Raw genomic sequence first — 26,073 nt, forward strand, 5'->3', positions numbered from 1 at the left:
AATTCATTTGCTTCTGGGTACTTTCTTAAATCTTACCTTCTTGCTTAATGTGCCAACTAGCCCCGTCTCTGTGGCATTTCTTCTTCTCTGTGGCATTTTGGGAGAGGTTTCATCTTGATATAAAAAAGAATGTGTTTTTTTACGTTGAGAAATATAAATCACAGGAACAACTTCCCCAGGGATGTAGTCCCCCATCACTGGAGGTTTTCAAGATGTGATAATCTTATCTAGGCTCCCTTTCCCATGAAAAGTTAGACCAGATGGGCGCTCTTGAGGTCCCTTCCAACCTGGGCTGTTCTGTGACCTGATGATTCTTTCCAAATGTGCTGTCTTTGCAGCAGGCTGCTGGCATCTGTAGGGGTGATATGTCATTTGGGACCACGTCTGCAGGAATTTGATCAAGGGGTTCTGGGTGTGTTGGGGAACCCCATGTGTCTTAGTACTTGTGTGGCTCAAGAGAAATGGGAACTTTGGGGGGGACAGGGAGAGAACAGTTGGATTGTTGTCACCTGTCACTTGTGAGCATTAGTACTTGATGTCTAGTACTAGATTCAGACCTGGCCTGGAAATGAGATCTGGAAGGAGGTCAATGTTGATCACAAGGGCAAGGCTGCAGCGATGCTTGATGTAAAGTTGGTGACATTGTCCATTGTGATGAGAAAAGAGACAGGAGGAATGGTTTGAATGAGAAGGTTAGGAACCATGCTTTAGCTTTGTTGAATGTGAACAGAGATGACCATCTGAAAGAAGATGTCTGAGAGACAGACTGAAATTGTAGTTTGGCTGTAGAAGCAGGCTCATCTAGAGTACAGAGGTAGATGTTGTGCTGCTAGCCCTGCAGGTAATATCTGGACTGTGCCTTCTTGCTATCCAGCTTGATGTCCGCCATGTCAGAAGTCTAATGTGCAGCCTCTCTGCTTTCAGAGTGCTTTGTGAAACCAGCACATGGACAAAGAACAGAATGCAGCTAAGCATGGAAGAGGCTGTAGTGATGCTAATAGAAAATCTGTAGAACTCCAACTGTTGAAAGCATTGGCTCTTGGGGTGCTGAGCTAGTCTGTTAATCTTAGCATCCTATGTCTTTGGAAGGTAGTAGGACACCCAATAGCTTAATTGATGAAAAACATTTATCTCCTTGTGCCAGTCAGGATGATGTTCCTGAGCCAGTTATGTTCCAGTCTGGCCATGACAATCCTTGCTTTTCTTGGACTGAATAATGTTTGTTTGTTGGAGCCATGGGTAAGTGGCTCACCTTTCAGACGGGTGGGAGATGAGGTTCACCTCACAGGTAGGGTCTCAGAAGATAGATATCAGCTCTGTCTGCTCCTTGCTGTTGCTGCCTGTTGTAGCCGTCACCACTGAGCTTGGTTTCGATCCAGGATGAGTGATATTCTCAGACAGTTCTGCCTTGTCTTAAGGATTTGACTTTACTCAGGAAAATAAATGAAGCTGCGGTGTGTTTGTCTGAGCACAGACTATTAAGCAGGAGTCATCAGGGATGGAATAAAAGGTGCTTTTCCTCAAAGTATGGCTCTGTAACAATTAAAAGTACTATAGCAAGTAGACTGATGCTGTTTCTGTACAGCTTAGTGGATGGATGAGATGAAAGCAAGGGTGGCTTCATGTAGGCTTTCCCACTGCTTTTCTAGCCAGAAGAGACTACAGTAAGAGGATGGTAGGTGAGCAGAACAGGGAATAGCCAGGACCCTAAGTATCAGGCAGGGAATGAGTGAACCACCTTTGGTATCCAGATGATGGGATCAAGGACTCTTCCTTTAGCAGAGTTCATTTTCTGTAACAGTCATGGCTTTGTGACTGGGAAATGCTGTTGGTAGGATCCCAAAGAAGATTCTCAGTGGCTGCAGAGAATGAAAGTGGTACTGGGTAGAAATAACAGGAAAAGATGAACTTCATACCCCAGCTGGGTCACAGCCCTTTCCCAGAAGGAAGGCTGATGGTTAATGGAAAGCCCTGGTTTTGTGCTGTTGCGGCACAATGTTAACGGTGATTAACAAGGTAGCAGTGATCGGCATGCCAGGAGCAAATGTAAACCACTGGTAGATGAAGTTACAGGTCTTTGGCTGTGTGTGTAACAACTGCTGTATATGTATTATACAGATAGGTTTTTAAAAATATATTAAAGTTACAAATCTGGTCCTGAGAAATTAAATAAGGGCAGATTTATAGCTAACTGTATGGTCCTAATTCTGCTCATCGATGCATGAGCTCTCTGACATGGTGTGGCCCAGCACCATATGGGATATCAGGGAGAGCCAATGTTAGACCTCAGCTCTTCCAAATTCTAGGCAGGAAACTTAATGCACATCTCCCCACATTGCTTTGCCATCCTGTGCACAGACAGATGCACGGATTTTGTGTAATAAGCCCTATATAATTGTTTGAGTGCATCAGAATACACGCATACCTTTAACCTGCATTCATTTGGGTGCAGTGTTTACCTCTATATACATTCACATTTACATGCATATGTAATATGAACACCAGGGAATCCATTCAGAAGAACACTACTATTCTGTATGTATCTACAATATTATTAAAAATATGGAGTTAATAAATACATGTTTGTGACAGATGCATTTAGGAACCATCAATTAGGCTTGGAATTCATTAGGTGGGGAGAAGTCCAATCAGATTTCACTGACTCAACAAAGCCGCCTATAAATTGTGGGCTGTTTGTTCTGACGTTTGATGAATTATTCTTCATAATCCACTGTCTGCTGTGATAAATCTAATCTTTCAGTTTTTGCTGTCTTAATAATTCTCAGAGCAACACTGTGACATTTTGTTTTTGTAGAGGGGAGAAAAAGGCTGGGACAATGGAAAAAACCCTCATTTGTTGTCTGGGAAGTAGATCACTCTACTCCAAGGTAACATGACCAGCCTAGGATGAGGTTCATATCCCCTAAACCTAGTCCAGCAAAGGCATTCAGACTTTTGGGAGCAATAGGGTCCTAGGGTCAATAAAGTGAATTCCAAAAGTGCTGGGAGCCACGAGGCTTAGAAATGCTGTATCAGACATAAAACTCTTCAGCTATTCTGCCACATGAAGCAGAGGGGACATTGTACTTGGCAGCGTTAAGATGGCAGCTGTAGCCCCTAAAACCTCTCTGGGAAATTGCTCTCTTCCCAGAGTGGTATTGTGTTGGTCTGTTTTCCAGCAAGCTCACGAATCCCGTTGTCACAGTGTCCCTCACTGCCTCGGCTGCAGACAGCATGATCCCTGTGTACATCTCAGTAAGCTCTTGCACACTGAGCTCACCTCAGCAAATTGCCATCCACAGAGCCATGATTAAGAGGGGACTGTTCAGTGCCGCCTCTACCAGGAATGGAAAAACACATGAATGAAGTCACGTCGTCAAGGGAATTCCAGCTTGGAGAATCACAGCACAAGGAGATGTGCAAAATTTACCTACCCTAATCACTTTCTCGCTGTCAGCTTCTGCCATGGACCCGTCTCCCAACTGTATGATTCCCTTTGTCTTGAAAGAATTTATACCAACTTCCTCATGTGCATCTTCCTGTGCTGCTGCATGGCATCAAACTGCTAGGAGACTGCGAGCTGTTCTTGGCCATCACAATAAAATACTCTTGTCAATGGAGCTCTGTTGTATCATGGCCTGTGATGAGTATCCTGGAGGCAAGAAGTTTAAGTTAATCCTGTGTTGCCTAGTCAGCCCCTTCTGAAATAGCAGGACATCTCATAGATTCCTATCTCCAAATACAAAAAGACTCGGGAACAATTACAGTATGCTGTGATCAGAAGAGGAGATCTGCTGTAAAATTTTGGTCAAGGTTTTAAATGTTTCGGTTTGCATGGCTTTTTGGTGATAAGAGAGTAAAATTATCCCTATTGGGCCCCTTCTTGTGAATTATTTTGAGCGTCTGCTATTGGTGAAGCTGTGGAGCACAGTGAAGTGTCTGGAGATACTTACTTCCAGTAATCTGAAGGTTAGAGGTTTCCTGGGCCAGAGATTCTATCTTGGTTCTTAATAACTTGTGATGGATTTTCTTTATTGTCTTATGTACCCACCTGGACTTCTGATATTAATAACATCCTGTGGCAATGAGTACCACAGCTTAATTGGTGGCGGGGGGGGGGGAAGACTTCTTTTTGCTTGTTTTAATCATGCCATCTGGTAATCTTGTGTGCTAATTGACAATTTGCTGCTCCTGAGTTCTTCTACAGAGTGAATGAGCATTCCTAATCCCATTCGCCGTGACAGAAGTGATTTTTATAGAGGTCTGTGGCATTCCCTCCCCATTGTCTCTCTTTCCAGGCTGAAGAATCCTTTGAAGTCCTGGGAAATATTTGAAGGCAGTTTTGAAATGCTTTGGTGAAGGACTCTCTTGCCTTGTGAAATGCTGAGCATTTGAAAGTCTCCTCACTGACACCACCTGTGCTGGACTGGTTCAGCTCTGGCAGAGTTGAGGAAAGGTTCTTTGTAAGTGGTTGTGGAAAAGGAGAATTGTCAAAATTGTCCTGGACTCTGCTTAAAACCTCCTGGATAGGACTTTTAATGCAAAATATTCTTACTTGGACCCCATAGTGGCCTCGTTCTGGCTGCGCCACATACAGGGGTCTGGAGCATCATGCTGGAAGGGGTTCAGCCTGCCAGCTAAACAGGGGTGGGCTGTTGAGACACCTTCTGTTAGTGATCCTGCATCCCACTGCACCCTAAATTTGTCCTGAACAGACTGCTGACACATGGCCACCCTTCATCTGCTGTGGTCACTGTGGCAGAGCAGAGCCACCACATCCCACGTGGGATGATGTCACGTAGTGCTGGGCTAGGAAGAGTCTCCATGATTTAGGCTCCTGCTCCAGGGTACCTTGTTAGAAGCCTTTCTGGAAAGGGAAGGCAACATACCTCTCTGTGGAGTGGGCAGGTTGAAACCAGGCAGTAGTTTTTGATCATTTGCTGCAGCACATGGATATAAAAAGGTTGGGATTAAGAGGCAGTGTATTTCAAAAGAAATTAGCTGGCAAGACACGCACACTTAACATTTATGGTTGGAGATTAAGACATCAGGCTGGAACTTCTGGGCTATCTGGGTTAAATCCCAGCTCTGTCAAAGATTTCTCAGAACATGCTGGGCAGGTCGTGTAAGGTAATACTTTCTGAAAGGACTCAGGATTTGGGACTTTAAATCCAATTGACTTCCAGTAACTTCCTAAGTGTTTAAGGACAGGATTTGCAAAAAATACTGAGGCATTCTGATGCTCAGCATTGCGGCATCGGCTGATGTGCGCCACAGACCTTGGGCAGAACAGTGTGTGCTTTGGGAAGGCACTTCAGTGTGTGAGGAGGCCTGTAGGTGACAACTGAGGACTCCTGGAAAGCATGAATTTGTGTGGGGCCTGTGATTGCTGTGCGCCTTCTCCAATGGCACTCTGGCCTTAATGATGGTCTCTAGGTGCCACCTCAGCACAAATACATACTAATAAGTGTCTAAGTAGTTAGATCCTGTAAGAGCTTTTATATCAGCTCCCTGAGGTGTGAATACTAATACCAACAATCGTGAAAAGATTTTGCATATTTAAAATGAAACGAGCTGCATTCTTTAGAATAAAGCAGTCAGGGCTGTGTTTCCAGCCGGTGTCCAAACAGTGATACACTCATTTGCTGGTTGAGCACGTGCCTGATGGGGAGCTGGCTGTGCAGAGGGCTAGTGGGGGGAACCACTGTGGCCAGGGACCCCGCTCACCTGTACAGCTGTAAACCTGCAGCTGGCTGTCCTGCTCCTTTGAAAGAACAGCCCTAAAGTTCCTTTTCTCACTTTTAAACCTGTATTAATCCTGGCTGGAAACTATGCTTGTATCGTCTCCTGCCAGGATTACAGATGGTAACAGCTGGTTTGATAAAGCCCTTTGAGACCTGCTGTGGCCTGAAAGAAGCTTGAGAGTTCCTTAAATACCATGTCAGGTGGGCTCTGAGACTGTCCCAGACCTTTGCTTGCTAATTATCCATCCTGGAAGTGGTGGTTAGAGTTTTTTGTTAAGGGTGCTTGTGAGCAGTGAGAGCCTGCTCCAAGAACTCCCTGCCTGAGTGAAATAGGTGCAGGCTCCTTCCCTTGGGAAGGACCCTGTTCCCTGCTCTCGTGTGGGAGCCTGGCTCACCTCTTCTCTGCTTGCATGGCATATGGTCTCTCGCTCGCTTTTGCCTGTCTGGGACACACAGCCTGCATCAGAGCCACTAGCTGCCCCCAGCGAGCTGTGAAAGGACAATTTCATAATGAATGAGGGTGATTTGCTAAGTGGGGGGTCCTGGAGCCCAGCCGTAATTGTGTTGCTGCTTTATCTCAGCCTCACACCTGCTCATGTAATGGCCTGGCTGTGATCCGCTCCCTCCCCTGTGTGCACACTCTACCCTTCTGCTCCTGGAGGAGCCATCAATTCTCTGGCCTTGCTGCAGTCCCTCGCCTTCCTGCCCTCGCCTGCAGCCTGTGGGTGCACACAAATTCCCCTCTGAATTGCAGCGGGGCCGCTGGGCTGGCTCAAACTGACACAACCACTAACCTGGCTTTCGTACCTTAAATAGTGAGTTTTTAAATTAAATCCTTCTGCCCAAAAGAACTCCTAGAGGCAGCTTTCTTCAAATGATGTTTCCTTAGAAAACTTAGTCACACAAGAATATTGTATGTATTATTCCTGCCAGAGGGAATGTGTGCAGCTTTTTCTTTTTCCCCTGCATGCATTCAGTACTGGTGAAAATGGTTGGATTGACAGTGTAGGCAATTAGAAGCTTTTGAAATTCAGAGCAGGTGGAATTTTATCCAATTTATATGTGGTCTTACTATAAATGTACCTTACTGGATTCGAGCCAGTGAACTCCCAATTCTGTGCTTTAACCTTTGGAGGGTGTTACCACCCTCATGACAGTTTGACTGGTAAGACTGGCTGCTACTCTGTAAAGGGTGCATCCCTTTAATATGAACATGTAGGGTAGTGAGTTGAAGAAAGCCCCAGCTCGACCTCATGTGGCAAGTTCTCTGTTTGCATTTTTTCTTTCCTTATGGGATCTCGTAGTCCAACATGCTCCTGGCCACCTTAAGTCTCTTCCCCTTAACAGGTCCTCTCTTCAGCTGATTGACAAACTTCACATAAAGGTAGAAGCCCCTGTGTCTTGAACACATGTCCCCTGAGCATTCTGTCATCCTGTAGATGCTTCTTTCTTTATACTAATCTGAAATGAAAATCTCAATCCAGAAGTGAGAGAGAAAAGAAAGGGCAGGAGGGAAAGAGAGAAAAACCTTTTTTTTGTCTTGAGACACAAATGTCAATAGGTTTGAATTATGGACCTGCTGTAATTAAAAAACACGTAACTAGTTGTTTTTAAATGCAGTTGTTTTACTTAATTGATTTTGCCGCCAGGACCAAAGGGAATTTAATAAATAAATAAAATGCACCTTCCTAGTGAATTACTGGAGGCAGCTGAGTCTCTGTTGGAATTTAATTGCTGCAAATGCTCCAGTTTTTTTGCTAGCAATAGTGTTCTGTGGAAGGGGCTGGGCGAGAAGGGGTAGGGTGGTGTGGGAGGGGGCTCATTCCCTGGCAGCTGCAGGAGGGAACAGGCTGCTCCTTGTATAGTATTTTTCTTCCTTGTCAGCAAAAAGAATACTCGTTTAACGCTTTGCATGAAGACTTTGCTTAGAAGGTCTTTATTCATATTTAATTACTAGCTCACTGCAGCTTCCATCTTTAATTACCTTTTAAAAAGCAGGTTATAAAAATGCACTGACATTATTTCTGTTACTGCATAAATTACAGGCTTCTCAACTGCTCACCTGAAATCAGTCCAGCCCGTGGGAAGGGTGGGACAGGTTCCTTTTCCTTCTGGATACCTCAGAGCTTGCCTGCACCTTGCTCGACAGAGCAGGACAGAAACCCTCAACTAGCATTAGATGAACTAGCTCCATGCCTGAAGCCACACAACCGTGTTGACGCTCCCTCTCAGCTAATTAACTGTGCAGAGGGGCCTGGCTAATCACCCGGGCTGGTGTTACGCTACCATGGTAATAGTGTTTCCAGGGCCCGGGCTGCCTGGTGCTGCACTGAGGGTCTCTAGCAGGGTGCTGTATTATGCAGGGCAGATGGGCCTTTGCCCATCTCCCATTGCCTCACCCATGTCTGTCTAGGTTTTTGCTTCCTGGATGTCGCTCTGGTAAATCTACTTCTTCACCTGCAACTTTCCTTATAGTCTAGTCCTGCGTTTCACAGCCAGAGCCGCTGATAATTTCCTGCCCACAGAGTGCTTTGCTGTCCCCACCTGGTGCTTTTTCTGAGCTGAGAGCCCTGGTTACATTCATTGGAGGTGTGAGAAAGTCCATCGCATAAAACATGTTTTCAGGCCAAGTCATCAGAGCTACAAACTTGCAATTGTTGTCCCCTGCCCTGAATCCAGCCCTTCCCACTGCTCCTGGTCACGCGCTGGCTTTCACCGAGTAAGCTGCTGATGCTGCTGTACGGCATGGGAATACGCACTGTCAGGTTTTGGCGGGTGATGGTGGGTGGCATTAAAAATCTGCAAAAGAAATACATGCAAAGGGACAGCTGTTGGCTTCTACACCCAGTAGCAATGAAGGTTGCTGACCATAATTGCTCCAACCCATTCTTAGGACAGCCTGGAGGGGCCCCTCACGTGCTTCTGGCCACTCCATGCCCTAGATGAAATGTGCTGCTGGGGCTCTGCCACAGGTTTCCATAAGCAGAGTGTCTCCAGGGCACTTCTGTGCCTGGCACTGGCAAGCAGTGACAAGGCTCAGACAGGGGACAGAGGAAGGATGAAAGGGCTGAGCCTGCCCAACTTTGGCATGTGCTGTCTCTGGCCTGTGGACTGGGCTTTCCTTAGGATAGTCTTTGGCAGGCCAAGCTGATGCCTCTTTCTCTTCTCCCAACAGATCAAAGAGCTCTTTGTGAGTTTTGAGGACACTCCCTTGGGAGCAGCATCACTAGCCCAGGTGCACAAGGCAGTGCTGCAGGATGGGAGAACGGTGGCAGTGAAAATCCAGCACCCAAAGGTCCAAGCTCAGAGCTCCAAGGATATTTTACTCATGGAGGTAAAACTACCTGTTGACTTTGACTTACAGAGCAATTGCCATTGAAACATGTGGGGGCCACAATCACACTTGGTGTAAGCAGGAATAGCAACACCATCCCGTGGCTCTGAAACCTCCACAGAGATAAATGCTGTCTTAGGGGAATAATACAGCAAGTTGGTGAGGAGTGCAGTGTGAGCGATTGTGTGGACAGAGAGACTCAACAAGAGGATAAGAGCAAAGGAGGGCAGAAGGAGAAGACAGGTCAACATGGATGACATCAGAGTAAGATTTAAAAGCTAGAGCCTGTGTGCCCATTAACTGGTCGATTAAACTGGTCTCAGTTCCCCTTGCAGTTAGGGCTGTGGCCAAAGAAAAATAATTCTCCATGATTAGCATGGTTTTTTTTCAGTTAAATTCCAGCGTGGATTCAACAGTGGCTGAGGTTGCTGTGATTTAGTTTTGTTTCTTGGTCAGCTCCTTAATGCTGAGCTGATTCATGCTGGAAACAAAACCACTGAAATATGGAGAGGGTCACCTAACAGGGGCAGACACGCAAGCGAGGGATTCAGCTAGGAAAAAAGTGTCAGTGCTTGTCTCCCGTTCCTCTCCTGAATGGTGGGTATCACTCACATTCCCAGTGCAATGCTGTAGCTTCTCCCAGACTTCTAAGTCTAGCCCATTGAAGGGAGGAGCTGGAGAAAAGCTGTGGCACCGCACTGCATTGGAATAGTCAAAGATGCCAGCAGCATGGTGGGGAACAGAAAATGGAGATGGGGCTGACCTCAAGGAGAGGGAAAGGGTTAGGTCTGTAAATGGTAGCGCTAAATTTTTAGCTCTCCTAATAAGCATATATCTGTATGTATAGTACAGTAATGTGCACATCCATTGGCAGTTGTATCCATGCGACTGAAGAGAGGAAGATTAAGCTGAGATGGTCTGATAAGTATTTAGAGGGTACTGCTGATGCAATGACACACAGTTCTCCATCACAGGAGATCAAGAATCAAAGTTCCTGCCAGCACCCTCTCAGAGGAGCACATAACTAAAGCTTCTTTAGGCAGCTAAAACACCCTGCTTTGAGCAATCCTGGCTAGTCTGCAAAGAAGCACAGCTGGTTCCAGCTGAAGTACATCAGTTTGCAGCTGAATGTTTATTTTGAACTTGTAGTGAAAGAAATTTTTGGGTTCAATACAGATATCCCAGTAAGATGGCATATGTCTGTTTCAGTGCTGGTTTGAGAATAGAGAACTGTTTGAACTGGGTTTGGGTCCAGCTTTAGATACGGATTTGATTCAGGTCCTTTTCAGGACTGACTGCAGTGGTCTGCCCAGTGAGTCTGCTTTTGCGAGTTATCACACAGATAGCAGTTCTCAGGGATCTTATGGCATCCTTCACTCCTGCCCAGGACAGGTTGGCAGAAACTAAGCAGTCAAGGAAGAAGGATGAGCAGGTGATGAAAGTCTGAGACCAGGGCAATAAGAGGATTGTGTATGAATGAGCCAAGACCTAGATCCACCTCGGGACATTTGCACTTTTAACAGTAGGTATTACAGAAAAAATCCCCCCTCACACTATAGTGCTGTGATTGCTGGTTATACTTCTAAGAGAAATTTAAACAAATAATTTGAAAATTATTCCTGTATTTTCTGTTTTTAGACTAATCCTCCTGGGAAACTTGAAAGTGAAACAGTGTATTTCCTCTTGGCAATTTAGTATTGTCCTTCTTCTACAGGCAGTCTAGTTTGTCCTCCCCGAGATCTGCTGTGTACACCCAGCTATGTACTGAAGTAGCTCACAACATGACATGTGCAGTCTTGTTTTTAAAGGGTCTCTTGTGGAGTTTTGGTTTACATGCACCATCATATCCTTGTGTGGGACTATTTTTGTGTAGGCTGCACTGAAAGCCAGATTGCATGCGCTGAGGTTCTGGTTCTTTAAGAATCAGACAGACATTGCAGCTAGGTAGGAGGTTGATTTAAATATTGATGGAGATGGTCTTAGTTAGAGACTGATGGGAAGGAATCTGAATGGGAAAAGCTAGATGGAAAATTCCTAAATTCACTTGAGGTCTCATAACATCAGTGCCGACTCTTTAAAAATCAGTACAGCATCTGATAAATCCAGAGAGAGATACCTCACTGCTCTTATATCAATACTTATTTCAAGACAATATGTTAGACAGATGTCAGAAAAAGGACAGCCCAAATACTTGTTAAGTATGTCCCTGATGATGGTCAAGTTGGCAAATTGATTCAAAAGAGCATATAAAGAAAGCAAAAAACAATGCATGAATTTTCTCACATCAGGCACCAATGGAATAATCCTGCAGCCCCTATAAAGTTTATGTATACGTTTATGAAGATCGCTGGTTATATTTCATTTGGGTGACATAAATTTGAAAGGATTTATGCCTCTAGATATAACCGTAGAAAAATCATTCAATAGTGTCTGGAACCTGGTGATTACATTTTTAAAGGAACATTGAGTTTGGAACTGACATTTAGATAAGAGAAGGAGAGAGAGGGGTGGAGAACAAACGTTTTCACACAGCCGAACAGGAGCAGTGATGGTTCATAAATTTATTTTTTGTCATACGTTTCAGTGATAGCAGCTTTCTGTGCATGCTTTAAATTTTCCTCCCGCAGTGCAGGAATTCCCACCTCAATGGTGGAGATCTAGAAAGGGAAACTGTCCAGGAACACACACTGACAAGTCTGTTTTCATTTTCAGATGGATGTACAGAACAAGTAAGATAAAGACAGCAAAGTGGATTGCATTTTTATGTTTTATTCTTGTTTTATGACTCAGGTAGTTTAAAAAAGGCAAACAATTTGTTTTCCTTAAGATGTGGTCCAAATTGTCAGCTTGTGTAAATTTGTGACACTGGTTGAGAAACTGGCCCTTCACTTGAACAGAAAGCATGTTTGGCTGCTGTGCAGCTTTGATTATGCCATCCAGTCACACAATCTTGATTTTCTTCAGGAAGGACTGCCCATCACTTGCCCCTTAAATGCTGCTTTAAGCATTTAAAGATTTCCACAAACTTTTTGGCTGGGCTTTTCAAGTCCTTGTGCAGCTGAATATCTCACCCCTTTAAGGAGAGGATGCTAGGTGGTGGATATATGATACTTAGAAAACACCATCTCAGCATTGCTGAGGATGGCTGTGACTGACACTGAGGAGCAACTCACCCTCTGACCCCTACCAGAAGTGTCCTTTAAAGATCTGTAACCTACTACCTGTATACAAACTCTGCTGTCTTCTCTGAACTGCCTGGTGGATTTTCTGTACGAGCAAAATTCTTGCTCAGCAGGGGAAGAAGTAACATGGAGGTGACAAGTCCTACTTTAAATCTTCCTCTTCTGCATTATCCGAGGGCTGTCTGAATGAAGCCAAACAGTGACTTGTAGAATTATGGGACTCAGAAGAGAGTCGCTCTTGGGCCATGCCCTTGGTGAGATCTGGCCATGTGATCTGTTCTCCAGGGCTTTGTTCTCTTACTTCTAGGCAGCAGGCATCTGGGCTCCTTTTAGTGTCTGTGCCATCATTTAAATCCTAGGTGTGCCTGTGTGGAAGGGCAAGCCAAAATTTCTCTTGCATGACCAAGGCACGACACCATGTGTTTTGTTATGATTCTGCAGGAACCCTATAAGCACTTGGGGTGCAGATTGGTATTTTTTGTCTGTAAGTTACATGGAATGATCATATCAAAACAGCACTGTGTGTAGCTGCATGGCTTTGGGGCCAGGATGCAGGTGATTGTCTCTGTCCTTGTTCTCAGGTTCTCCTCTTGGTTGTGAAGCAGATCTTTCCAGATTTTGAGTTCATGTGGCTGGTGGAAGAAGCTAAGAAGAATCTGCCCTTGGAGCTGGATTTCCTCAATGAAGGCAGAAATGCTGAGAAGGTTGCTCATATGCTCAAGAACTTTGACTTCCTGAAGGTGAGGGAACACATATTTCTGTGTACGTATGTGCGTTGACAGTCTCACTTCATGTGTCTTGTGCACCTCATTCACCATCTGGAGGAACCATACAGAGGGAGAATGGAGTTCAGTCCCTCTGTGTTGCTCATCCTAGACTGCTTTGCTGATACGGACCAGAAACTGCTCTGAGACATGCTTCCTCCTTGTCTGTTTCCTACTGTAGGCACCGTATATTAGATGAGGAGTGATGGCTTGGGGCCAGCAGTCTCTGGAGCCTGCTACTCATTTTCCCAAACACTGTTTCTGAACTTGTCCAGAGACCTGTGAATTTGCCATTCTTTCTGAGCCATCTGAATGTACCTTTTCCTGGGCTTTATCTCAACTGAGGGCGAGAAATGGCCATAAAACAGAAAAGCTAGACTGAAGGCGATGATGTCAAGTAGGATTAGGGACTCTGTGTATCTCAGGAGGAAGCATGTTTGCATGAATCCTTCCTCCTGCAGAAAAAGCACATTCTCACTCTTGAGTTGAGCATACATCCTTCATACACATCCATGGCTAATGCGTTCATGTTACAGTCATACACAGACTCAACTGCACCTATACTGTGCTTTTCCCCACTGACACTTAGGTCACTGACGAGTGTCCCCAGTACAACCACACATGTACACATCTCATTCTTGGAAAGAGATAAGCTCACGTCTTCAAACTCGCACGTGCACAAATCTTTTGCTGACGTAGAAGAGGCACAAGCCTCCACTGTGTGCACTCTGGAAATACACAATATTGTCAAGCACACATAGTGCTGTGGGCACGGTCACTGATGTAACTGCATGTGCATATACACAAAGGCAGCAAAAAACGCATCCTCCTTTGGACCCTCCTGCATACACACGTGAAAGTGAGGTTTTCACCTCCTGTTTATTCAGAAGCCCCAAGATGGAAGAGACAGATGTGAGTTTTTGTTAGACTTTACAGGCTGATGCATCCATTTTTAACTTGCTTCCTCCATGCAAGGGCTAGAATTCCTTGTCACCTGACTCCGGGTTTGGTGCAGTCCTTTTGGAGCCCAGTGGCAGCAGTGGCCTTCGCATAGACACAGATAAACTAAAAGCCACCAGGCTACAGAAGGCCGAAGGCCAATGATTTTGCTGAGTGGGCGCTTATCAGAAGTGATGCACCTTGGAGAGCTGTATCCGTTGCAGCTGTAACTAGGATACTGTGAAGTAAATCCCCATGGAGACGGCCAATCACCTCCTCACTGGGTTAAGGAGCTATCATGATATCAATATGTGTAACAATAACAAATGGCTTGAGATGGCTAAATAATGGATCCTCCCGTCTGACCTGCCAATTCAGAGACGTGTTCATCACCCAAAGGCAACGGAAGAATTGGGCTCCTGTATCATTAATTTTCCTAAACATGCTAGGAAGCTGAGAAGTAGATTTTGTGCTGTGAACCTGTTTGAGCTTTTAAAGCCAGAGATAAATTGTTTCCATACACTAGCATTACAGCCAAACATCTGTGAGTAACTAAAAAAAACACTGAAGAATTTGGCTGTGAGTGAGAGGGAGGCATCTCTGAGAGCGTGGATAGTGCTTTACAAGCCCACTGACTTGCCCCTGTAAATCTTGAGACAAGAATGTCATCTGAAATGATCTAAGGCAGCAGGGATCAGGGAGCTAGATGGGCTGGGGAACTATTTGTTTTGGAGCTGGTTGGCTTTCTCAGCAATCTAACTGCAAAGAACAGACATCCAGATAAGCTGGGAAGGCTGCGAGTAATTGAACCCCCCCTTGCTCATAGTGGATCTCTGGCATCAAAACCTACGCAAGGTTAACATACAAAGTAGGCCAGGAGTATTGAACAGGAGGACTGAGGGACACTGGAATTGCTCAGCAAAGGTATCTTTGGTCTGAAGTGGTAAGGTAGAAGTGGGTGACATTGGGAAAATGGTCTCTCTAGAACAGGAACAGTGGGAGAGGAGGATAGTTTGTGAGGGACTGAGACACTGTCAGTAGTTACATGCAGAGGATAAACCAAATGCGGCTTGTTCAGGAGTTACGATGAGCTACAGTGGTCTGGCTGGTTCCCCCGGCTTTGGTTGTACTTGATGGACGCCACCTCTTACCTCTTCCTGTCCTGCCCCGGGGTGCTGGACCCTTGCAGTGTGTGGGTCCTGAGCCCCCGGCCGTGTCAGGCGGGTGAGGGGAGGGGGCTGCACGGCTGGGTCTGTCCTTGCAAGTTCAAAAATGTGTATCTCTGTACTGGGGTGCAGTCATGGGAATGGGTGGAGCTCCCTTATATCTTTGGTAAAATGTACCCATGTGGCTTCACCCACGTGCAAAGGCAAATATGGACAGTTTAGGAGATCGATCGGCACAGTGATGTGAGGAATATCCAAAGGGGGAACTCCAGCAAAAGGCCTCTTGACAGTAGGAACGTCAGCATGGAGAGAATTTGGCTGGAGAGGGAGGCTGGAAAAGGGGGAGCCAGCCTGAGTGATGCCTGCGTCACTGCCTCCCTGGGTGACACCGGGCCTCTTACTGGTACCTCACTCAGCGTGATTTACTGCAGATTGAATGAAAAGTGCTTTGACGTTTTACACTCGTTACTGTGTCATGTTGGCAATAAGATAGTTAAGGGTCTCTCAGGGTTTCTGTGACAAGCCCCTTATTTGTGACACTTGATTTTTCTCCCAGTTCAATTGCAGATGGCCTAAGTATTGCAGGGTTTGTCAGCTCAAAGGCGTTTGTGTTCCAAGGGGCACTGCAGAGATACAGTTTATGACGATGGCTTATGATTTTTAGAGCTGCATAAGTGGGCCCTGTGCGTAGCAAACGCGATGCAGTTCCCGTCTAAAGGAGCTGAGTGGATGATTCAGAAACTTGCAATAGGCACTGGTTAAACAGCCCAGCGAGAGGAGCTGCAGAGCAGATAAGAAAACTTTCAGACATCAGTGGGAGTGGGAGGTGGTCAAAATCTTGTAGAGCGTGGCCAGAAATGTTGCATGAGGAGAGATCCTGCTGCCATTGAATTGGTGTGTCATCCTTGCACACATTGCTGCTGTCCTGGGGAAGAGGTCGGTAGATGGATTTACCTCCCCTGTGCTCAGGAAAAGAAACAAGTCCTCACATCAGCCTCTTACAATTTTACGCCTTTTCTGGGTTGTATATGATATATTCTCCTTGCTTTCCCAGCCTGTTGTTTTCTTAACTCATCTGTTCCTGTTTCAGGTCCCTAGGATCTACTGGGAGCTCTCGACGAGGCGTGTCCTTCTCATGGAATTTATGGAAGGGGGACAGGTGAACGACAGGGCCTACATGGAGAAGAATGGCATTAATGTCAATGAGGTAGTTTCTCAGCCATCTCTGAACTGTGTGTGGTGGGCAATGCAAAACTGATGTTGACAGCAACTGAGGTTGATGCAAAACAGAGGCTGACAGGACAGGAGGGGGCAGAAAAGGGAGCGCGTACAGATGTGAAGAGAGCCATCAATCTGAGAGATCTCAGTTCTTGTGCTCTTGGGAAAAGTATGTAACCCCTTTTGGGGAACACACTCCTGTAGGCTGCACAGCTAGAGAGATCTTCAAGGAGACAGATAGTGAAAGATGACTATGCTCTTCTATTATGTACATCCATGGTTTGTTCCAAGATGGCAGTTCCTGTTATCCTAAAGGAACAACTTCAGCTTCTGACATTTTTTGTCTCTCTTCTTTCCCTCTCCTCTTTCTATGATATAAATTGTAGGTCTTATATGATCACAGTTATGGGAGTTCTGGAGCCTCAGCCATACGGCTTTCCATAATATTCTGACATGGGTGGTTTTCTTCTGCTTTCCAAAATCTCCTTTTTTCTTCTGGATGCAACAGTTTTAATCTTTGCTTCCTGGTTCTTCATTACTGTGTAGTTTTACAGTCCTTCATTAAACAGCCGCCAGATTTCATCCCTACAGAGAGGCTACGTTTCCCCAGTGAGTGAAATAGTTTCTATGTGTGGCATGAAGTCAGGAGAGCACTTTGCATTCTCTGCGGCTGAGAGATTCTTGAAGAAAAAAAGGTATTACTTCCCAGAAGGGTCGAGAAGATGCCAGGGGAAAGGGTTTTGAGCCATTGGACAGTGTGCCAAGCCACCTCTCCCAGTCAGTGAGTGCTGATTGAGGCACTGCTGCTTGCCTTTCCCCCTATGCCCTGTTGATGAGCCTCAAAGCTGCACTTGGTTGACTGGCTATCAAAGAGGTATGGCATAAAATCAATTGTACTTAATCTTTCCATCCACTTACTTCCAAAATCTGAACACTTCCTCTCTCTCTGCTCTTCCTCCTCTCTGCTCCCTTTTTGTCCATGGCAAAGTTCACGTAGCACCAGTTAGAGACAAGTCAAAGACTTCTCAAGGGAGGGAAAATGTGAGTTTGGTATGCCCCACAAGGCAAGAACGTTGAGTGTGTCTTCTCGGCTGCCTCCCTAATGCAGTTCTTCCTCTGCCTAAAGAGCTCAGCCAAATTACAGGTGGAGGACTGAGTAACCTGCCGGTTTCTCTTTGCCTCTTCATCTTCTCTTGCACTCTGCAGAAGTCAATGAGATATTTCTGCAGCCAGAAAGACAGGCACCTTTTCATGTGTTTCTCCACAGAAAAAGGAAAAGAAGGTCTGAGGTTAAAGTAGTTTTTTAGACTGTCTGTCCATTGCAATAGTGACAAACAAGCCAAGCGCAATGGGTAATAGTGAGTGATGCTCTCTTCCCTGCAAGGTATCTGGTCCTTTTTCATTCAAGAGACTTCTTAAATGAATACAATCTCACCTGTAGATAGTGCAGTCTTTCTCCTTTCATATCTCCATCAGGAAGAATTTGGAGCATTTGGGTCACTGCTTTTCCTCCTCCTTCTCATCATGGCATCACAGAGGTCATTGTCAGCTGATCAGAGGTATACACAGTTCCTTCTCTGTGTCTATTTTGTGCTGGTGATCTTTGATTTACCAAGGTAGTGCCTCGATGCACCTGGTCTGCAAAGGCTTGAGAACATGGTAGCTCAGGGACTTTGCTATAACGAGAGATTTAAAAAGCCTTGTTCATGGCAGAACACACAGTCAGCTCCATTCACCCGGACAAGTCAGCTGGTCAAAAGCAAGAAAGTAGTTTCTTTGAGTGAGTTTATCCTACCCTTTTCTTCTGCTGTAAAGGCAGAAGTCAAACCTAGCCAACAGTGCTCAGATACAACTGTGACTATTCCTCAAGTCTTGAAATAGTCAGAAAGGCTTGTTTTGATGCAAGATCAGGAGGACTCTTGAGCAACATGTACATACAGATTTTGAGCTGGGCTTCCTCGCAGCTCTTGAACAGCAGATCCATTCTGAGATAGAGGTAGCTCCCTCATAGTGTAGCTCCCTGGGACTTGGGTTGCTTCTTTGAATTTTCTCAAACTGCTGGAGATAGCAAAGTTTTCTGGAGAAGCCCAAGGAAAAACATTCTTTGCAATCTTCCATAGCTTTCTCCAGCCAGTCAAGGTGGAAAATTCAATGATTTCAGCCTTTCAGTGGGATATTTTGCTGCCTCTATGTGCCAATATAAAGTAGAGAAGCAGCTAATTTCAAGTTTTCTAACTTGCAGAGGCTTTAGCTTGTGATATGAAAGATTTAGGGTGAAAATTCAGCTCATTTTTTTGTTGATCTGTGCCTTTGGAAAGATTGTTTTGTGACGTCTTGGCACAGTAGGCTCCATGCAGCAATGAAGCCACATGCTTTGCTGGTTCTGAGCTGGTCTCTAAATGATGGCTAAGATGTAATTTTAAAGAAGTTGTCAACAGACTTCTACTACTACAAAGTCTAAGCCTCAGAGGCTTCTGGCAACCTGTCAGGCATGGAATGTTACTCAGCTCAGTGGCAGGACTGAGTTTCTGCAAACTCTCTCAGTGTCTGCACTGAGCTGTTCTTTCTTCCTTTTCTCTCCCCACCCCCAAAATTAATGACTAACTTCTACTGATTGCCACTAAAGCAGCAGTAGAAAGGAGGGAATACCAACCTGTCAGAATCATGTGATGGGGAACGAGATCTGTTATTATGGCTGCAGTAAGATGAGGTTGGAGCAGTGCACACCCCAGACTTCTCCTCTGGCAAGGTGCAGCAGATGGGGACAAATACGACCAAGGTCCATGATCAGCTGCTGCTGTTGATGCCCTGGGTAAAGAACTGCATAGCCTGGTGGGGAAGTGAGCAAAAGGCAGCAGATCCTGAAAGGAGCATGAGGAGCGGGTGGCAACCCAGGTTTCAAAACCGTGACATGGCTTATAATATACGGCAGTTCTGGCTTTCAGGAGATGCATTAGCTTCCTATAAATCACCTCAATCTATTTATCTATCAACCCCTCTATCATCTTACTCCATTTTGTTTTACTGGGTGGAGGAAGAGGAGTCTTCACTAAGCAGGATTTCTCGTGTAACAATGCAGCCTTGAAAAGCAAGCTGAACCTCTCTCCTCTAAATGGAAAGGATCCCTGAGGTGAAAGCTCCCTTCAAACCAGGTTACTGACATTTACTTAATACCATCTGTAGCAGGATTATCATTAAAGCTGCCCAAAAGCACATTAATCTCTCTGGATCCGTCCAAGCGCTGGATTGTAATGGCATTTAATCAGAGAAGGCTTTGATTTCTAAAGACAAGTGCAAACACTGAAATATCTGCCTGTGGAACAGTTACTTATTCATGTGCAAGTGTAGCTGAGGATGAGCACGCAGCTGGGATATTGACAGTGGGAGGGAAGCCTGGAGAGGGGAGTTATCAAGAAATGAGGTGGCATGAATTTTGAGGGAAGACCAAGCTGTGTCAGGGTTAACAAGGGGGCCACCTGGAAAATGGGATATTCCTGTTTCAAGAGACAAGAGCGTTTACAGTCTTGGTTGGGAAGATGCATTTGGAAGAGGTGGGTAGAGCAGGGAAGGGAGGAACAAAAGACTGAGGGGCTCTCAAGATGTTTGTAGCATACTGTAAGCACGAGAGAAGGAAGGATAGCATGACTACTTTGAGCATGGACTATTAAAGAAGATTCCAAATGGCACAAATGCTCCTTTTGCATCCATTCTGATTTTACCTGATTCATTTAGGGAGACCTTGTCTGTATACAAATCTTAACATTATCTCTGATCCTGCTGCGTGGGTTCTCCCTGTCCCTCCTAGTGGATGCTCTGCCTGTCTCTGCAGGCTGCTGGATCAGCAGGCTGTGGGAGCTGTGAAGCTTACAGATGTGCCTGTGGCATGTGCTGTATTGCCTCCAACTAACCAGCCAGCTCAGGTAGCCAAGTGGAGAGTCCCCCATGATTGCCTCGGCTTGGACTTGAGTCAGGGAAAGGAAATGACGCCATGTACTTCAGCTCGCTAAGAGCCTGGTCATAAGCCGTGGATGATTCAGTAGTCAGGAAAGTGTTTTGTCCAGCTGAGAAGGGAAATCAAACAGCTAAGGTACTTAAGATGAACTACTGTGTGCAATTATTGCCATCTGTCACCCCATCCTACTGTGGCTTTTTGCTTCCTTCTGTTACTAAATGGGTTCTGCACTGGAATAGTATCTCTTAGCTCGATAAAGAGCCCAGCTACCTTCTCATGGATGACAGCTTTGCAACTTGAAATATGCTTTCAGTGTGGGATTTACCCTTCTGCCAAAAGTCAGGAGCTGCTGCCTTGTAGCTGCTAAAATTTAAGTGGGATTTCCCAGGGTAGGATCCCTTTGTCAGTGCAAGTGTGGAAACCTCTCATATCTCAAGTATTTGTGCTTATAACACTCAAGTGTTAGATGAAATGGAGCATGGAGAAGAACAGTGTTTCTGGGGAAAATGGCTATTCTTGCTCTTTGCACCTACTGATTTAGTCTGGGGAAAGGTTTCCTTGCAGGTTCTCCTACACTTCCTCTTGTCTGAAACTTAATAAAAATTCACAAGGCACTGGTAAGCAAGAATAGTGACCTCCAGCATTTCCAGCTTCTGAACTGTGCAAAGACACCAGGTGAAAGAGTTGAATTACACACAAACCTGTTTCTTACTGAAAGTCAGTTTCAAGCATCAGTGTCAATCAATTGCTTAAGTCTTATCAAGGTGCTTTATGTTAAATCCAAGGAAACACAACTCCAGTTAAAGCCAAGGGAAAATGATCCCCATAGCCATTTTGGGTCTGACAGGGATGCAAGAAACAATTAAATAAACAATGACTGGTCTTCTCTATCTATGTCCTTTTGATAATCTGTAGAAACGTATCAAGTTAGTCCCTCAGTTCCCTGGGCAGATGAGTCAGAATATTTCTCCCCACTTAAATGCCATGGAAGATGGGGCACTGAGCAGGAAAATAATTTCCTCAGTCCCCAACAGAGAGTATGGGGCACTCTAGGAGTACACTCCAGGAGTCCTAAAAACTATTCCCGTGTCTTAATAACATCGTGTGTTTCTAGACATCACCTTGCTGATCAGTGCCAGATCAGTGCATAGTGAGAGTACTGCATTACAGAGCACTGTGTTTTGATCCTCACAAGTGGATCACAGAGAGCAGAGTGTGAAATCGGATCTCTTGTGTGTGACCATCTTAATCCGCTATGGACCAGAGCCATTTCAGAGCAGAGCCGCAGAGCCACAGAGCAGGCTCCAAATTGTGGCTATTCTCCATCCACACCCTTTGCTAATTTGATACCAGTTTAATTGGGCAGGATTGCCCTAGCAGGATTAAGCAAACCCATAGATGACGGCTGTAATGACAACAACGACAGAAAGCAAAAACCCAATACGCTCTTCAATCCAATTAACCTTCGATTAAGGTTCCAAAATCAATGCTATTATTTTGGCCTGAGGAGGTAATATTGAGCCCTGAGAAATGAGCTGCACAACGACCTTTACTTTTAATGAGATCAATAGAAGTTAGTGTCGCCATCTCTTAAAATAATTGGCAAATATTACAGCCAAATTAAGGCAAGAGACTAGTATCTGCTCCTGATCTAAAGGGACAGTCACGGATGGAGGTGGGACAGAAAGGGATGATGCCCTATCAGGCAGTTTCATCTGGGACTTATCAGGGGCTGGCGGTGAGATCAGCTCTACAGGGCTATGTCACAGGAGTTTTTTCTTTGACTTTCTTCTTCATGCCAGTTGGAGGCATGGAGCCAGGACCACTCCAGCTTGCTCGCAAGGCCAGGAAAGTATCAGTGACTTTCCCTTAACCCAGGCTGGTTTGTTACGTTGCAGCTACCCATGAACATGATGTATGTGCCATCTTTTTACTGTAGGAGCACTCATAGGCTCAAATTTGCATGCGTTCTTTCCCCTCTGAGAGTTTTCTTGCTAACTATTGAGGATTCGTGCTTGTAAAGATACTAATTTGTGATGGACTTCCCAGTGTTTTGTTATTGTCAGGTCACTCTGGCAGCTGGATGTGCTGATGTGTTAAGAGGAGAGTTGCATAGAGGGGCTGGTATGTGCCCAGGAGTTCGCTGCTATGGGGCTGTATGCAAGAGAGTATAATTATGGGTTCATCAAAAGTAGCTCTTAGAGGATCACGCGAGGGTAACAGATTGTATCGGCTTCCAAAACTGATGGCAGCAACAGTTTGCAGCTGTGTATGTATACAGGAAAAAATACATCACTGCTGCTACCTATGCTACAGCTTGGGATCCTTGGATAGTTTGGAGAAGAGGAGGCTGAGGGGGGACCTCATTGCCCTCTACAACTACCTGGAAGGAGGGTGTAGAGAGGCGGGGGTTGGCCTCTTCTCCCAAGTGAGTAATGACAGGACCAGAGGAAATGGTGTAAAGTTGCGGCAGGGGAGGTTTAGATTAATATTAGGAAGAATTACTTTACTGAGAGAGTGGCTGGGCACTGGAACAGCCTGCCCAGGGAGGTGGTGGAGTCGCCATCCCTGGAGGTATTTAAGAAACGTGTAGACATGGCACTTCAGGGCATGCTCTAGTGCCCAAGATTGTTGGTTTGTGTCTGTTTGTGGGTGGGTGTGGTGGGTGGTTGTGGGTGTTTGTTTTGTGTGGCTTTTGTTTTGGTTTTGGTGTTTGAGGTTTTTTTGGGTTTTTTTGTTGTTGTTGGGTTTGGTTTTTTTTTTTTTGTGCTTGCACTCGATGATCTCAAAGGTCCCTTCCAACCAAGAAGATTCTGTGATCCTCTGAATTAGATGACAGAAATGCAGTAGGTGCACTTGGTAAAATACTTGGTACACTGGATATGAGTTGGTTAACTAAAAAACTTGGGGATTAGTCAGGAAATTGCAAAGTAGGTAAGAAACTGATAGAGGCAATGGTGGAGAGAAATTACCGTAGTGGAGTTTTGCGAGGTTTGCTTTAGAAACTGATCTTACTTAATAAATTCAGCGATGACCTCGACAGAAACAGAACTGTGTGAAGGAGGTTGTTGATGACACTGAGTTGGGAGGTTCTGTCATTGTAGAGGAGGACCAGAGCAGCAATAGCACTTGGTGGCCTTGAGGACTGAAGTGATAGAAAGGGATAAAAATGAGCAATATCAAGTAAAAAGCCATGCACTTAAGAACTAATAAGAAGAGTTTCTTAAATATGCTGGGAGTTTATCAGAGGGAAGTGACATATTAGAATTAACTTTAGGATATCAGTCAATCGCAGGGTAAGTGTGTGTTTCCAATGCCGTGTGACTATGTAAAAGGCCGGTTGACTCTTAGGACACATCAGATAAAGGAGCATCCTGTAGAAATGGGGCCATATTTATGCTGATAATTATCTTACTGGTGAACACATGGAAGCAGTAAATACTGGAGAGGGAAGGAACTAGTTAAACTCCAGGATTATGTTAACTAATAAAATTATTTAAACTGGACATCATTAAAGTTAGTCTGGGATTTAGAGGAAAGGTTCTGACCATCTAAAGAGTGAATTTTTGGAACAGCCTACAAAGTCAAGCTTTCTACTTATTTCCAGTGAACTTAACCAGTTTATAGAGAGACTAAGTGATACTGTACAGTAACAATCCTTAATGTCTGCACTGCATTATTTTCTTCTGTATTGGCTTGCAACACGCAGGATAGTTTGTGACACGTAGCATCCTTGCCATGTTGAGTACATAAAATGAACTTCATGTGCTTAGTTTGGTGAAGAGTTACTCCAAATCTGGCTGTTCTACATGTACCTGTCACTCCACTGTTTTTGCCCAGGCTGCTAACTCTCCATTTTGTTGTCTGCAATCTGCTTATTCCTCAGCTATGTTTTTTCCAAAATGAAAACACTGGGCTGAAAATGTGCAGTTTGCCTGACACGGTGTCATGGTCATGTCACGTAATGTGGCAATGGCAGGTAGCTATTTGCATTGACTGGTGAGGCCACAGGCTCACTTGGTGACTGCAGTCAGACAGACAAATTGAACTGCTTTTGGGCAATAATGCACCTTCTGGCAATAGGCAAGACATGCCTCTGACCAGAGCCAGAGTCTGGTGTCATCGTGACATAACAAGCTCAGCTCTGCTTGCTGACTAGCATAGGTTTTTTTTCTTATGCGTTGTGCCTAAATGATGCCATTCTTGACTGTACCCCCTTCTGCCTAGTTGTATTTGTTATAGCACATCCAGTGCTATGAGTGCTTCTGTTCCCTTGCTATTCAAACCTTCTAATGTTGGTAGACTGCCCCTCCTCTGCCATTGCTTAGCCAACTTTGGAATCTTCAGCTCTTTTAATCTTTTTCCCAAGTAAATTCCTCCTGCAATCCTGCTCATTTATTTTCTTTCTCTGAACGCACTCTGTGTAGTCTGCATCTCTCTTTTAATGAGGTGTCTGGAAGTGAATGCAGGATTCCAAGGGTGATTATTATTTTTTTACGATGTGCAGTAGAACAATGCTGGGGGACCCTGGTAATGATAAGGACCTTGTTTTGTTGGATGATAAACAGGGAGAGGAATGATGACCTCTCCATGTCATAACAAAATGCCTGTGTGCTTACTTTGGTCTTTGCCTCTGTAAATCACTGCAACCTTTTGTCTAATTTGTGATGCACCTTCACCCTGAGGTCTTACACAGCCTAAATACATGCTGAATTCCTCCCTTCTCCGGAGTGAAGGTTTTCACATGTTTGTTTTCTCATTTTACCTAACTGCATTCTTCCAAAGTGAATTCTGTATATGTTATTTATCCAATGGCCTTCTCAATAAGGATGGAATAAAGGCCCATAGTGATGGGGCACAGTACTGCAGAATTAATGTGTATAGAGGTTTAATGTCTTTTTCCTAAATTTTTTGTCTAGAAACGTGAACTACTTTTGTCGGAATTATAATGATAGGTCGCTATTCACATATTACTTTTCAAGCCCTAGAAATATAACCTTCCTTTTTTGTTTAGAATTCAACAGTATTGGTGCTTTCTATCTTAATTTAATTTTTATCCTATTTTAGAGGTATGTCAACAGACAAAAATATGTGAAAATACTTTAGTGTGCAGCACAGCTCCATCTCTTACACTGGGTCATTTTTTTTTTCCAAAAGTAAAGACTGTTTATATGCTTATATCATAAATCCCTGTAACGTATCTTCTGCATGCTAACTAAATTATACAGAATGCATTCCTCTTTCTTAAAGAAGCCGTAAAATCTAGCTTCAATGAATTAACTAATGCAGATACTCAAGGTTGCGTGCTGGGGAAGACATAAATATAAGTACATCAGGGAGGGGAGAGAGGATGGGGATCTTGCAGTGAAGATTGTCCTGTACTTATGACCCAGCCTGTGGGTCTGAACAGGGCTGTGACCCCTCTGTCTTCATGGTAAGATGGGAAAATGAATCCTCAGCTTCTTTTATGTTGCATCGTGGGCTGCAAAATGACCACAGATCTGTTCAGTAACCTGTCTGCTGACAGTGACTCAGGATGGGAGACCTTCCCTGCACCTGGAGCCTACAACCATACCATAAGATGCTGTTATGAGGGTAGCGTGGATAACTTGGTGAGAGGTGTTTTTGTAGGATCCTAGGGATACTTGAGGTTGGAAGTGACCTCAGGAGGTCGCCTATCAAACCTCATGCTAAGGGTCAGCTATGAGGTCACACCAGCTTGCTTAAGGTGTTACCCAGTCAGGTCTTTAAAACCTCCAAGGATGGAGTTTGCA

General features: G+C 44.8%; 1 protein-coding gene across 7 annotated transcripts in view; it reads left to right on the forward strand.

Moving 5' to 3' along the window:
* ADCK1 (aarF domain containing kinase 1) overlaps positions 1 to 26,073 on the forward strand; it is a 74,930-nt gene that overhangs the window by 38,905 nt on the left and 9,952 nt on the right. For 4 of the 7 annotated variants that reach the window (XM_074149152.1, XM_074149153.1, XM_074149156.1 and 1 more), the window contains 3 exons: positions 8,920 to 9,078; positions 12,842 to 13,000; positions 16,220 to 16,336. In XM_074149152.1, coding sequence (XP_074005253.1) covers positions 8,920 to 9,078; positions 12,842 to 13,000; positions 16,220 to 16,336 — 435 coding nt within the window. The remainder of the gene's footprint in view (positions 1 to 8,919; positions 9,079 to 12,841; positions 13,001 to 16,219; positions 16,337 to 26,073) is intronic. The other 3 variants (XM_074149154.1, XM_074149158.1, XM_074149155.1) reach the window with 2 other exon arrangements.

This window comes from Numenius arquata, chromosome 6, assembly GCF_964106895.1.
Source record: "Numenius arquata chromosome 6, bNumArq3.hap1.1, whole genome shotgun sequence".
Taxonomy (NCBI): domain Eukaryota; kingdom Metazoa; phylum Chordata; class Aves; order Charadriiformes; family Scolopacidae; genus Numenius; species Numenius arquata.